Source organism: Dendrobium catenatum, unplaced genomic scaffold, assembly GCF_001605985.2.
Source record: "Dendrobium catenatum unplaced genomic scaffold, ASM160598v2 fragScaff_scaffold_993, whole genome shotgun sequence".
Classification (NCBI taxonomy): Eukaryota; Viridiplantae; Streptophyta; class Magnoliopsida; order Asparagales; family Orchidaceae; genus Dendrobium; species Dendrobium catenatum.
The window spans coordinates 60,459-75,275 of NW_021319455.1; the positions used below are offsets into that span (position 1 = coordinate 60,459).

At 38.4% G+C, this 14,817-nt stretch overlaps 1 protein-coding gene and 1 pseudogene across 2 annotated transcripts in view; both read right to left on the reverse strand.

Annotated features, from left to right (window-relative positions):
• Positions 1–14,817, reverse strand: part of LOC110111722 (putative D-cysteine desulfhydrase 1, mitochondrial) — a 42,573-nt gene that overhangs the window by 2,471 nt on the left and 25,285 nt on the right. Inside the window, exons 7-9 of one of the 2 annotated variants that reach the window (XM_028697731.1) lie at positions 6,367–6,424; positions 6,173–6,286; positions 4,092–4,222 (exon numbers count right to left, since the gene is read on the reverse strand). In XM_028697731.1, the coding sequence (XP_028553564.1) occupies positions 4,092–4,222; positions 6,173–6,286; positions 6,367–6,424 (303 nt within the window). The remainder of the gene's footprint in view (positions 1–4,091; positions 4,223–6,172; positions 6,287–6,366; positions 6,425–14,817) is intronic. The other variant, XM_020843716.2, reaches the window with a different exon arrangement.
• Positions 6,452–9,322, reverse strand: LOC110111723 (annotated as a pseudogene).

The window sequence follows — 14,817 nt, forward strand, 5'->3', positions numbered from 1 at the left end:
ATGGCATAAGCATTCATTAGTCCATTTTAATTGTCACATACTGCACTTATATAAAATGTCAGAAAACCACTAAAAAGTTAATATCAATGTCCTCTTCAAATTTATTGAAGTTAACATAGTTAATGCTAGGGTATCATTAGCACTAGCACTCGTATCCTTTTCAATGACACCTTCACCTCCATCTAGAAAAAAAATATAGTTTTCAAAGATGGCCCATCAAGAGAAAGATTAGCAACTTCAACTATTACAATATCATCTATTATAGTTAATGCATCCTCGCCAATGTCCCACAACTTAATTTCTGCTCGAGTATATTCTGAGTTTTTCTAAGATAAACGATGAATATTTGTATGCAAAAATATTGTATCTTTAACCTATTGAGCATTGATCTTGTTCCTCTTTAAGTGCATTGATAAAAGAACATAGAATCTTTTTTGGGAAAAAAAAAAGATTCATGTGGCCGATCCCGGGATAAAGACATGATGTTGTTGTTGTAATTTCTTCGCTTCTTACACCATCTCTTGAGAACCCAACATATTGTCGTCTCTGCTGTTGTGAGCCTGATAGGAAACACTTGAAGTTCTCAAATATTTCCTATCAATCTTTGAAAAACAGCGAGGATTCTTCACAAAAGTCCGCACAAGAACACAAAAACATTAGATAATTTGTATTATTTGATGAAAGGGAACGGAAAATAGCAAGATACAATTGATACTCTATTCGAGAGGAGGATCGTTCTCTCCCAATCTCTAGATGCCGCTAGAGCCCAAAAGAAATCTAAGAGATCTCAAATTTCAACCAAATTCAAGATACCCAAACCCTAGGAAAATCAACTATTTAATGCATACAAACAAAAGGAATTCCCTAAACAATCCCTATATTCAATTTCCCTCCTAATCTTCCTAAAAAATCCCATGGAATCGCGGCTTGCGCGGCATCCGCCAGAGGCGGCATATCGTCGCGGTTTCTCCTGTGAATCGGTACCGCCTGGATCGGCTAGACCGATCTAACAATACTCCCCCTCCCAAAGATCCACCTTGTCCTCAAGGTGAAAATATGCTCATGTTCCCGTGGAGGTGGCCATCCTTGAGGTGGTTGAAAATCCTTGCCAAATTGCTGAGTCAAGGGCTGCACTAAAAGAGAAACATCCCCTCCCTCCTCCAACCTAATCACATCCAGCTTGTGTAGTCCCACTAGATAATCTTCCCCCACCTCTGGTATGTCCCTAACCATGGTCTTGAGTGATGTCATGGCTTTAGATAGCCCTGCATTTCCCCTTATAACCACATTTCTTCCCTCCACCATTAATTCCATCGTGAGTGCTCCCCAATTGTCCTTGGTTTCCCCCAAGATTTGCAACCATTTCATTCCCAGGATGACATCAGTACTTCCTAACTCTAGTGGGAGAAAATCCTCCATTACCTTAATCCCCTGGATGGTCAACACCACTCCTCTACAGATCCCCTTGCCTTTCTCCACCTTCCCTGTATCCATCATCACTCCATAACAACCGGTATCTATCAATTTCACTCTCAATTGGTCGACGACCTGAGTGGAAATGAAACTGTAGGTAGCCCCACTATCAATTAGCACCACCACCTCCCTGCCCTTATCTCCCTCTTCACCTTCATGGCATGATTCGTAGTAAATCCTACCACTGAGTTCAGGAAAACATCAGCCAGATCCAAGTGTAGCTTCTCCTCCATCTCCTCCTCACCTCCCTCCTAAGTTTCCTCGTTATCTCAGACGGTGAGAACCTGAAGAGTTCGGTCATTGCACCGATGCCCTGGCGTATATTTCTCCTCGCACCTGAAACACAACCCCTTTGTCCTCCTTTATTGCATCTCCTTCTCTGTTAGCCTCTTGAAATTTTCCCCACTCCCTCCTCCTGGCTTCTCTCTGGTGGTCTCATTAATGTTGCCTGATACAGGTCCCTTGGGTGCTAGAAGAGTGGTAGTCATCCTGTAAGAGCCTCCTGAGTTGTTGCTCCTAACTCCCTTCTCTAGATTATTCTGATTTTCCACCAGCTGGGCCAACTTCATGGCCTCCCCTAAGTCATGGGCATCAAAATCTTCACTGCTGCTCGGATCTCTGCCTTCAACCACTTCATGAAGTTTCCCTCCAATACGTATCTGATAATCGCTCCACCCTACTGGTTAGGTGTTCAAACTGTTCCCGGTAATCTGCTACTGATCCCTCCTGTGCCAGAGCAAAGAACTGCTCATAGAAATTTCCTCCCTGGTCAGTTTGGAAACGCACTATTATGCAGTCCTTGAATTCCCTCCAGTTCCTGATAGGTCTCCTCTGGTCTCTCCACTGGTACCATGACAGTGCCTTCCCCTCCAAGCATAGGCCTGTTGCTGTCAGTTTCTCCTCCTCTATTAGCTCATTAACGGTAAATTACCTCTCCACCTTATAGATCCACTTATACGCATCCTCCCCCTCAAAGATAGGCATCTTTCAACTTCCTCACCTTCTGATCTCCACCATCCCCCCTTATTCCTCCATAGCTTCCCCTCTCCCAAGTGCTCGACCCAACCCACATCTCTCGGTCTTCCCTTGCCCTGCCATAGCCCAAACACCCTTCAAATTCCCCTCTTCTTCCTTCAAAATCAGCACCCCGACGGCCGTAAAACCCCTCATGACATTCCCAATTAGCCCCTCTTTGCTCCGCTCCCCCATAGCCATACCTTTCCCCATGTCGATCTCCTCTTTCCTCCCTATGGAAAGGCTCCACATAGGTCTTCTTCTTCCCCCTTCCACGATTTCCACCTCTTCTTCCTCACGGACTTCAGAATTGGTGTTCTTCGCTTCTGGGCCATTTGCTTCGGATGCTGTCGTTTGTGCTTGAAGCTCCAGCATTCTTTTCATCATATCCCTGAGATCAGCCACCTACCCCTCCATGGAAGAAATTCTTTCCTCCTCGATTTCTTTGATGTGATTCATCTCTCCTCGAGTCTCTCCTCCAAAGCATCAACTTTCTTAGCCGTCATTACAATCCGGAGTTTGTAGATTCACAAAATCTGGATTTTGGAGTAAAAAAACAGCAACTTCCTCCTTTTTCGGGCAAAAAACTGCTGCTGGAATTTGCCGAAACAGTCCTCCACCGGTCCCAAGACTTGCTATGATACCAATTTGATAGGAAACACTTGAAGTTCTCAAGTATTTCCTATCAATCTTCGGAAAACAGCGAGGATTCTTCACAAAAGTCCGCACAAGAACACAAAAACAGTAGATAATTTGTATTATTTGATGAAAGGGAACGGAAAATATCAAGATACAATTGACCCTCTAATTCAAGAGGAGGATTGTTCTCTCCCAATCTCTAGACGCCACTAGAGCCCAAAAGAAATCTAAGAGATCTCGAATTTCAGCCAAATTCAAGATACCCAAATCCTAGGAAAATCAACTATTTAATGCATACAAATCAAAAGGAATTCCCTAAACAGTCCCTACATTCAATTTCCCTCCTAATCTTCCTCAAAAATCCTTCCTAAAACGGTCCCGTGGAATCGTGGCATCCGCCAGAGGTGGCATATCGTCGCGGTTTCTCTCGTGAACCGGTCCCGCCTGGACCAGCTGGACCGGTCCAGTGGACCGGTCTAACAGAGCCAACCTTTGTGGATGGTTGATGGGTGTGGGAACTTCTAAACCGAAATAGAGAGTTTGTGCCAACTGTTATGCATGTTTGACACTTGTCTTGTCCAAAACTCTCCTACAGAAGAAAATTTTGTAAATATACCATCATATAGTGAAATGTCATAGGAATGTTAAAGGCCCGTGATCTTTCCTTCTAATTTAAGGATTGGCAATTCTTGTTTATGCACCAGTGCCTATGTAATCGTCTAGAGAACAAAATAAATGAGAATAAAAACCATGTTTAGTTCACGTTTAATTTTTTTTTCTTTTCATTTTACTAAAGGAATTGGAAATTCTTTCAAAACGTATTAATAAATCAACTTAGTATCAACCAAAAGATTCACAACTAGAATAAGCGTTCCTTCGACAGCACAAGCTTCATTTGAACAAATATTATATATATTTGTGACATACAAGTGTAAGACAATAAGAGCTAAAAAATGACAAATTACCTGTAAACAGGATCTAGAATTACTCCAGTTTCTGCTGCCGTGTCTTTAACAAATTGAAGCTCTTCTGCGGTACTGATGGCATAACCCAAGCCCTTTGCCTGAAAAAAGTAAAAAGATTCTTTTCTCAACAGCTGTGACATGGGCATATATATATATATATATATATATATATATATATATATATATATTTTACATTCTGCAAAGTAGCATTTCATGGTATTTTCTTTATTAATTTGGGATAATGTTAGAGATTGATCGATTCTAGATGCATGTCAACAATGGTTACATAGGAACACCATTTTCTCCCTATTTTTTTATTATTTTAAGTTTTGACTTAAATTTGCCCTTGTAAATGAATAAATACAAGCTCTATGAACTAACAACATAGATAGCTTGAGATAAATGCCTCGAAGTGTGCCATACATCACCATCATGATATTATGAGCCAATGACTACATTACTAGAAGCACGAAAAAGAAGCGTTATTTCATTTTATTAGCCCAATAATATGCAAGACTCTCAATCTTGTACGGGCTACCAAATTAGAAAGCTAGATGCTTCACAGTAATATTTAAGAACAATTTAAATAGGGTAAATTTTGAGTGTCTTCAACAAATACAGTTAGAAACCATCAAGAGTCTTCATATGCGAAAACAAGAATACAAACACACATAATGCAGTATTGATCACCGAATGAAAATCTTAAGCACATTTGTAGGCGCAAAAAAAATCACAACTTTTCAACCCTCTTCAAGTGTACATATGTAATAGTTGGGAATTAGTGATCTAGAATACCATTATGATGCCCTTAAATGATTCCTACGCAAAATTATTCTTCTTGGTAAACTACATGCTAGGTCAACCCTAGAAATAACCTAAGGAAAAGCCTTGATTCAAATGCCACAATAGATGTCCCCGCCCTCTCCTCCTTTGTCATTATTGTGTCGTTTCATAGAATATTCTTCATTAATTTGCGATAATGTTAGAGATCACCGAATGAAAATCTTAAGCAAATTTGTTGGTGCTAAAAAATCACAACTTTTCAACCCTCTAGGAGTGTAGATATATAATAGTTGAAAATTAATGATATAATGAATATTATGGTGATGCCCTTAGATGATTCCTATGCAAATTCATATTCATCATGATAAACATAATGCTATGTCAACCCTAGCAACAATGTAAGGAGAAGCCTTGCTTCAAATGCCACAATGGATGATATAATGAATACCATGATGATGCCCTTAGACAATTCCTATGCAAAATCATATTCATTTATGATAAACTTCATGCCGTGTCAGCCCTAGCAATAACCTAAGGAGAAGCCTTGCTTTAAATGCCACAATGGATGCTAAAATCTGAGAAGCCTTGCTTCATCATATACATCGAATGAAAATCTTAGGCATATTTGTTGGTGCTAAAAAATCACAACTTTTCAACCCTCCAGAAGTGTAGATATGTAATAGTTGGGAATTAATGATATAATGCATACAATGATGATGCCCTTAGACGATTCATATGCAAATTCATATTCATCATGATAAACTTCATGCTATGTCAACCCTAGCAAAAACGTAAGGAGAAGCCTTGCTTCAAATGCCACAATGGATGCCACACTTTAACATTGAAAAGTTATCTTTCAAATGGCCAAGATATACAAATTTGCCCGCCATATATATATATATATATATATATATATGGTTTTACAAAGTTCAATTGTAGACAATAAGCAATATGATGAGCTAAGATAAAAAAAAAAATATCTATTTAGCAATATATATGCAAAGCATCACATAAAAGTAAGGGTACAATATGTTTAAATAGCTCCCAAACAAATCCACAGTCAATCAAGCCCAAGTCAAGACAACTTGCATCTACTCTCCCTTTTTCCTCCACTTAAGCATTGACATGACCTTGGAAGTTCTAGGGAAGAAAAGCTCTTTTTTTTTATGTGTCGTTCAGTAAGGTTAGCTTTCCATTTGTATGGCATAACTAAATACTTGATAAAAAAAAAAGTGTTGTGATTAAAGATGCCGAAAAACGACATCATAGAGTTTGAAATTGAGAATTCTGTTGCTCACATCTTGAATGTTGACAATATCATGCATATCAACCCCAGCTTGAAGCCCATCAAGAAGGCCTTGACAATAGTTGTAGAAATAGTCCGGATCATCACAAACAGAGAATGCATGAACCTGCTTTGTCAAACTCAAACTTCTAAGAATTAAAATATCTTGAGGGATCTAGTAAGCATCCAAGATTAGTATTAACATACTTTAGCTTTCAAATTGCTTAATGTAGATCCAAGGGCAAGGCCAGCAATAGTACCCCCACTACGAATAGCAAAAAGGACAAAAGAAAATTTTGAACATAAAAAATTTTCATATAGATGTAAGCTTGATGGAAAATTATTTTATATATGGCTGATTTGAAGTATGAAAAATAATTTGAGCACTGTAGAATGAGCAAAAATTAAAAAAGATCCATCATAACATACATAGAGGGTGCTTATCCATATTGCAGAAGGAATAACGTACATGACTTAAGAATAAATTAAATACTACCTATAGGTAAATTTTTTAGATTGCCAATTTGTTAACTTGAAATTTTTTTAACAATCTTCTTTTTAGCTTCTTTTCTCTTTTCAAGCATTACCAAATGTTATAATGTCTTCAACGTAAACCAATAATATTGAGACTCCCTTGAAGCTAAGTGTTTTACAAATGATATATGATCTCTTTGACTTTATTTATATTTCATGTTGATCTTTATCTTGCTGAAACTTTTAAATCAGGCCTTTGGAGAAGGCTTCAATCAGTAGAACTTATTTTATAGTTTACCTATCAGTTGTTATGTATTTGAACTAAATCCTGGTCGGCATCCATATGCATTTCCTTCTCTAGGTCAACACATTCAAAGGCGCACTTATCATCAAATTATTATACTTTTCAGTCCATATTAGTAACTAATGATAACAAAACCCAAAGAGTGATCATTTTAATAACTAGAGCATAGGCTTCAAAGTAATCAATCATATAAGTTCGAGTACAATCTTTAACAAATATATTTTTATACATTTCTAGTGAACCATATAATTTGTACTTTTATATTAAAGACCCATCTACATTGCTCTGGTTTATTTCCCTTAGCTACCTTCATCAATTCCCATGTTATATTTTTTAAAAAAATTGTATTTTGTCTTTCTTAGCATTATTACAAATCTCCTTGATGCATTAGAAACTTCTTAGAAATAAAAAATATATATAGGATAATAAGAAAGGTTTTGAGACTATCAGAAAATTTTTTATATAATAAGAAAAAGTTCAGAGGATGTTCAGCCTCCTTTCAAAAGTTCTCTTAGTGGATTCCATGATAAGGAGTGATTTAGTTTAATTACGTGCATTTCTTAAATTATGTCGTTTGATTGATTTTGAGCAGAACATAAGGAAGTCCTCCGAAGCATCAGCGGTGTATTACAGGATGCCGTTAGTGCGACATCGAAGCCCGCTCAAATTGAGCGGGTTAGAAATTCTCTCAAAATTCTTTCGATGTTTTCGCCGAATCGAAAAGCGACCGTGAGCAACGACCCACCACCAATCTTCCCTTCCCCACCTGCCGCCACTGGCCCATCCGGCATCACCGCAAATCCAGACAGCAGCAGCGCCACGTACGTCGAATCCTTGCCACTCATCACCAAATGCATCGCCGACACATCCATCGGCGCGTACACAACCATCGACCCCGACGCGTTCGTGCACATCTCCTGCTGTATCAACATGCTACTCTAGTTTGCGCTCACTACCTGCACAATTCGTCGAAGAAAACACAAAGTTCAAAGTTTATAAGAATTAAGATGTGCATATATGTATATATGCTTACACTGGCAGAGCGCAAGGAGTCGGCGTTGCCTTCATCCTAGCCTTTTGCAATATGAGCCATCTCTTGCATTGATCCGCCATTGGAAAGAATGTCCCACTGGCTACAGAGGGTCTCATTGCGGAGAAAGTCGAAGAGGCGGTGCGGGGAGACAGGGAGCCAAACGGAAGTGACGGCGGAGAGAACGACGTCGGGCTGTTCGTTGGGATCCTCCATGCTCTGTCGGGTCATCATCCTGACATCCTCACCAATACTCCCAATGTTCGCCAGGTGGCTCCACTTGCGCGCTAACGAAGTACAAACCCCCGCGCAGAAGTTGTCTGTCATTCTTTGCGCTAATTTTAGCATACTCTGTCTCCCCGTCGGCATTATCCTTGCTTCCACGGCCATTTCATACGTTCAAACACCAATCAACCAAACAGTTAACCATGTTCATACCAGCATGGTCACAGTTGGTGACGGAGGAGGACATAAGGATGGAAGGCATTCGCACTGGCGCTGCAGTGTGGCAACCCATCGCTGCGCGCCAAGCGACATGCTGGAGGGGAGAAGCGGCCAGTAAAGTTGATGCGCTGCCGTTTATAATAAGAATGACAATGTATTATTACTTATTACAGGATGTCGTTCGTCGAAAAGCTGATACGCCGCCACCGTTTAAGTTGCGATGATACAATGATGGAATTCAGACAACAATGGTTCAATGGAGGTCGTCTAACGACAGTGATAACACCAAATAATACTAATCATAATACATTGTTTTAATAAATATATTAGTTGTAATGCCATAATAAATTATTACAAAAAAATTGCTTTTACTTTACTTAGGATCTACCTAATCAAACAAGGGAAACAATTATCCTACGTTTATTTTGCAGACAGCAAAACAGTCTCAAAGTATTCGAAAAGCACTATATTTACTTTACACTGCATTTTTTTTCATGCAACCAAACAACCCCTTAGTTGTTTGAACTAGCGTGAATTGAGGGATTAATGATTTCTTTCTTGAGTAAATTGTAGTGGATGAGTAGAATGGGTTAGGGGGCAAATTTTATAAATAATGACGGTAATAATTATTATTATTAAATTGAATGTGAACAAAGAAAATTTTAAAACACACCATAGTCACTAGAGCTGGTTCCTGACATGGATTCCACTTAGCCATGGAGGGATAGATGGGAGATTGGAACTAAAATAAATTCATTAGCTAGTCACTAGCAATGTCAACGACCGTCTTTAGCATATAAATATATATTATTCGTCGTTGTCATCTATATCAAGCAATCTAGGAGAAATAAATTTAACAGAATTATAAATGCAAAAATGTGTGTTTCTGTATATGTATATATGTATGTATGTATATATGTATGTATATACATATATACATATATATACATATATACATATATATACATATATACATATATATACATATATACATATATATACATATATACATATATATACATATATATATATATATATTGTGCTCCATATATATACATATATACATATATATACATATATACATATATATACATATATACATTTCGTATTTCCTATAGGCACAAGCCCCTATAGTTAATTACCCCTCCCGATAATGAGAGAGAACTTTTAATTAAGGCTAGTCGTCGATGAATACATCGTATCTGTGGATATGAGATATCCGACATATAGTAGCAGCATGGGCATTTGAAATTTGAAGGGTGTTTGAAGATTGTATATTTAAAATTTAAAATTTCATCATCTTGCACTTAAAGCGAATGATAGGGGAATGGATGATGGACCCGATCAAGATCCTATGGTTCTGTCATCCCGGGCCATCATGGTCCCTCGTCTAGTTAGTCAGAGGAGGTAATCGACCCAACCTGATAGAAGGATCCTTGTCGGCAGCCATGGGTTGCTTCGTCCAAGGGTACCTTGTAGACTTGAGGGGAATGCTTGTTTAAGGGGACAAATTTGAATCTACGTTAGCTAATAGAGGGCTTTATACCCTATCAATTATATCCTATTGATTCATATCTCAAGGATTTAATGTCATTAAGGAATGTTTTGGCTCTGGTCATAATCGGTATTTCGTGGTGCAATTTGGCGGCAAAACCACTCGGTTCAGAGAGCCCCAAATCATGACCATTTATCCTACGGTGCCATTTGGTGGGAAAATCGCTGGTTAGAGGACACGTATCACGTCCTTACTTGCAGGAGATTATTTCAGAATGTATCATAGTAATATTTTCGACTATGCATTAACTCAATGTGAACTGAAGTAAATTTTAATTTGTCCACGTCGACAAACTGTTGCAGAAGGTGGATGAATTTTGCTTTAAGCATTGATTGTTGAATTTCTTTTTTTAAAATATTTGAATTTGGAATTTTCTGGAATTTTGGATATTTGGATTTTGGGGATATTTGAGTATTTGGGAGGCATTTGAAATGTTTGGAATTAACCCCTCTGGTTGAGATCTACATTCAACACGGCCATCATCGTGGTGACCTTGAGGGTCATTTCTATTTGTGGATTGAACCTTGTCGACTCTGTCGCGTTATCGACACAGGATCGGGTTTCGTAGGCTTATGACTTTGTTGATGAATTTTTTTGTTAAAGGCATTGAATGTCATATATGAATATATAAAATAGATATTATGGTCGACACCCCGACCGTATATCTGTTTGATAGTTCGAGCCGTGTCAACTCCTATCGTATAGAAGGATCAGGCTCAAACTACGCTCATTTATTGACCCACGCAGCATACCTAAACATCACGTGTGTATTCAAAACACGCTCGTGGTGGCCCATGCAAGTGTTTGGGGGCATTTTATAATTATTTGTTGAACCTTATAAGCTCCTATTTACTTGCTTAGGAGGATCATGTTCAAATTTATTGACCCGCGCAACATCCCTAGACGTCACGTTGTACCCATAACATGCTCGTCGGGGCTCATGCGGGTTTTGTGATTGCACCTACCCCTTATGTACCTATATGAATACAAACTACGGTGCATGTGCGGGGCATTTTGGACATTTGACGGGTCTTTTATGATGACTCATAGAAGTTCATTTTGTAATAGTCTTTTCAGCATTTACTTGTGGATAGTATGGTGCATGCACGACCATTATTCATCGAGGAACTTGCAAGCCTCAATGATCTTATCCAACTCAATGTTCAAGACCTGGTTGAACTGAGATTCATTCACTCTATAATGATTTGATTTGACTTTCTCTTCCCAGAACGAACTCATATAGGAATTAGTGGACAACTCCTTGATTATGCCATCATCATCATCTTCAACTGTTGGCTTAAATAAAGAATCAATCATTTCAACCTTGAATGATTGTGCCATTGCTGACATTCTATACGTCAACAAAATTAATGGTTGCTGCCTCAAACGGGCATTGTAGCGATTGAAAGCGCATCGGGTCGTATAGGAGAAATATATGAGATAATCATTCCTAAAAATAATTGTTGTAGCCTTTGATGCAGTTGGAGTAGCGTGTACTTTCTGCTTGTAGTTTTGAGTTTAGAACGCCAAGATTTGCATTGATCTTTAACAGTACATTTGTCAAACATTGATCATTAACTCCAGTAGGCGCAATACAGTGTATTGATGTTGACTTGAATGCATTCCGATGAGTTACATCATCGTTTTCGCTAAATATCAAATCCTTCTGGTTGCAAGTGGCGTGTTGATTGTGGCCATAGCAGCTCGTGATCATCTTTATTGTGTACCAATCCTTACTGACTACAAGAGGTGTATACGCGATTTTCCCACCATTGCTTGCAAACAGGACCATTGTAGGCATTTTTAATCTTCTATGAACAAGTTGCTTTGGGCACAAATCTTTCAAAATTGTCTATAAATATTTGTATTAACTATAAATTTTCCATATTTGTCCGTAGATTATATGCCATGTGTACGACAAGTCACCCTCTACAACTCGAAGGCATTCATGTTCATTGTGGTCATTTGGTGTATGCTCGTAGATAATGTATTGTACATGCAATAAGTTTCCCGCAACGACTTGTAAGAATTTGCATCTAATGTAGACCTTTAACATTTTGCTCGTGTATGATTTCTAGTATGTATGACAAATCTATTACGAGGGCACTTATGTACTTATGTTACAACAATCTTCTATTTCATGCTTGTAGAAGATTCATTACACCATGCTTTTACATAATATGCAACCTGCATTGTAGCTCATTACATATTCTTCATGGTTCACTCATGGATACTCCTTGTGTGCATTGAAACTCCTCTATTACTTGATGTATTTTCTTGTAATGGTTCAAACATTGCAAGTTCAATAATTCCCATCATCATTTATAGTCATCCACGAATATCCACAAGATTTTTGTGGTTGTTTGTAAGTAAACCATTATATGTAGTAGGTTCATGTTGATCATTGCTCATGAATGATGTATAGAAACTTCAATCATCATATGTCATTGTCTGCAAATGCTTATTGATATTCACTTGAATTCTTTGACTTGTTTTCATGATATTTGAATGGCTTAAATTTTCTTTGGTTAGCATTTTGCATCATATTGAGGTGATAACTCCTTATCATTCCACCAAAGTTTTCATGTCATCATTTGTAATTGTCCATTGGTATCCACTTGAGTTCTTTATTTATTATTCGTATGATTACAAATTGTTAATTTGAAGGTTCAATTTTCTGTTGCCCATTCGAGTTCGAGTCCCCTGCAATCGATCTTGAATTTATGGTCATTTCATTTAATGTCAAAATCAAATTCAAGTAGTCTTGTTCAGTTCAAGCCCACTAATTCGTGTTCAGTTTAGGTTCAAATCAGGTCCTTCTCAAGTTCATTTGCTCATTCAATTTTGTTCATGTTAAGTCCCTTGTGTTCTTTTCGAATTCAAGTTTGAGCTTAATAGATTCAAGTATATTTTATTAATCATTTACTTTGTGTTCAAATACAAGTCTAAGTTGTCCAAATAAAGTCTGCGGTGCATTGAAAATTTCGGCTGCCTACCGGCATCTCCCCTGTTTAGAAGAAACAACGGAAAATTGGGTCTTCCCACCACACTAAGAAAAGCATGTATGATAGGTATCCTCGGACACCGCGACCGTATTTTCTTCGTCCCCCACCACGTAAAGAAAAGCGTGTATGGGTCTTCTACAGCACCTGGTTGAAAAGGCAATCATTTTCACGCGAACGGGTACTTATAGGTGTTCCCACTCGTCATAGGCGTCCCACCGTGTTCCCATCCCACCACGCTAAGAAAAGAGTGTATATGCAGTTTTCCGGTGCACCGCAAACGCCGAAAAAAGAATTTTGGGTGATTACCCGCTTTGTCGCAAGATGAACTTCTCCAACCACGCTAAGAAAAGCGTGTATAAGTGGTTATTTTGTCGCGCTGCAAACGTCCAAATCGGGCTCTCGGAGTTTTGAGTTTGGAGAGATTATACCTTTGCATGTGGATCGGCGGCGGCGACGGCAAAATTTTACAAAAATGCCTAAATATGAAAATGTACCAACTACATAAATTTCTACAAGTCATAAAATCCCCCAACTCTCTCTCTCTCTCTCTCTCTTAAAACTCATCCTCAAATTTTTATATATATGCATGTAATGATCAACGTTTAAAATTGCGCAGTAAAAGGCGCGCCTCAGTGCAATTTCGTCCAATTAAGCCTCAAAGCCTATGCAATAAGTTTAGTTTAAGAGGCTTAAGCCTCAAGTTTACATAAGGCGCGCCTCGCCTCATATATTTAAGGCGTCGCCTTTTTAAAATTTAACCTTTTTTTTTTCAGTTCGGACCCCCAGTTGCCGACGTGGCGCGCCTAGTGAAATATCGACGTGGCATCAACATTTAAACCCTTGTAAAGGTCGAATGGCGGAGTCGACGTTTCGATTTTCAAGTTACAATAAACTTTCGAACTTTCAAGCATTCACCCGGAGGAATTTCAAGCATTCTTCACTCAGTTTCTTCTAAAATGGCGTCACCCCCAAAGAAAAAGGTAACTTAATGCTATGTTTTCTGTTTCGTAATGCGTATTTTATGGTTATGCTATGCGTTGGCGTTCAAGGCTCTGAAGATCTTCCGATTTTATGCTTTTCTATGCGTATGCATGGCTTCGCAAAACTTTTTAAATGTTTGATACTGTGATGCCATCGTGTTTTTTTTTGTATTCAGGGTTTATGATAAATTTATGTTGAAATTTGAAACATAAAACCTAAAAAAATTTTAACCATCGAGTAAATATGCGTAGGCTGTGCTTACGCAATGCGTCTTTTGTGCGTACACGTTGCTTACTCTGTGCTTATACTCTGCGTACTTTATGCGTGCGTATAATTTGCTGTATGTTTCCTGCAATGTGCGTGTGATGTGCGTAATGTATGCATATGTTATGCGTACACTGTGCGTGACCGTTGCTTATAGTCTGCGTATGTTGTGAGTTTTTTGTGCGTATCTCATTTACTTATTTTTAATCTATCATTTTTTACAATTTTCAGATATATGTTCGTCCAATTACCTATAGATGCTATGTTTCTTCGTTTCGAACAATCTGTGATAACTTTGCTCGGCTAATTACTCCTGAACTCAAGGACACATTGAAACATTTAAAGATGATACAGTTTTTGGAATTTCCTGGGTTTGAGCAAAATGTCCCTCTTATTTATGAGCTGATCTCAAGGTGGGACATTTCAAAACAATGCTTTGTTATAAAAGGTCAACCCATTCCTTTCACTACTGATGATGTGACCCTTCTTACTGGTCTGCCAAATAAAGGAGAAGAAATATCCTGGCATTCCTTAGCACATACTTCAGTTACATCAAAGGAAATAAGGGATGACATGATGGAGTTGAACAAGCAAACCCCCC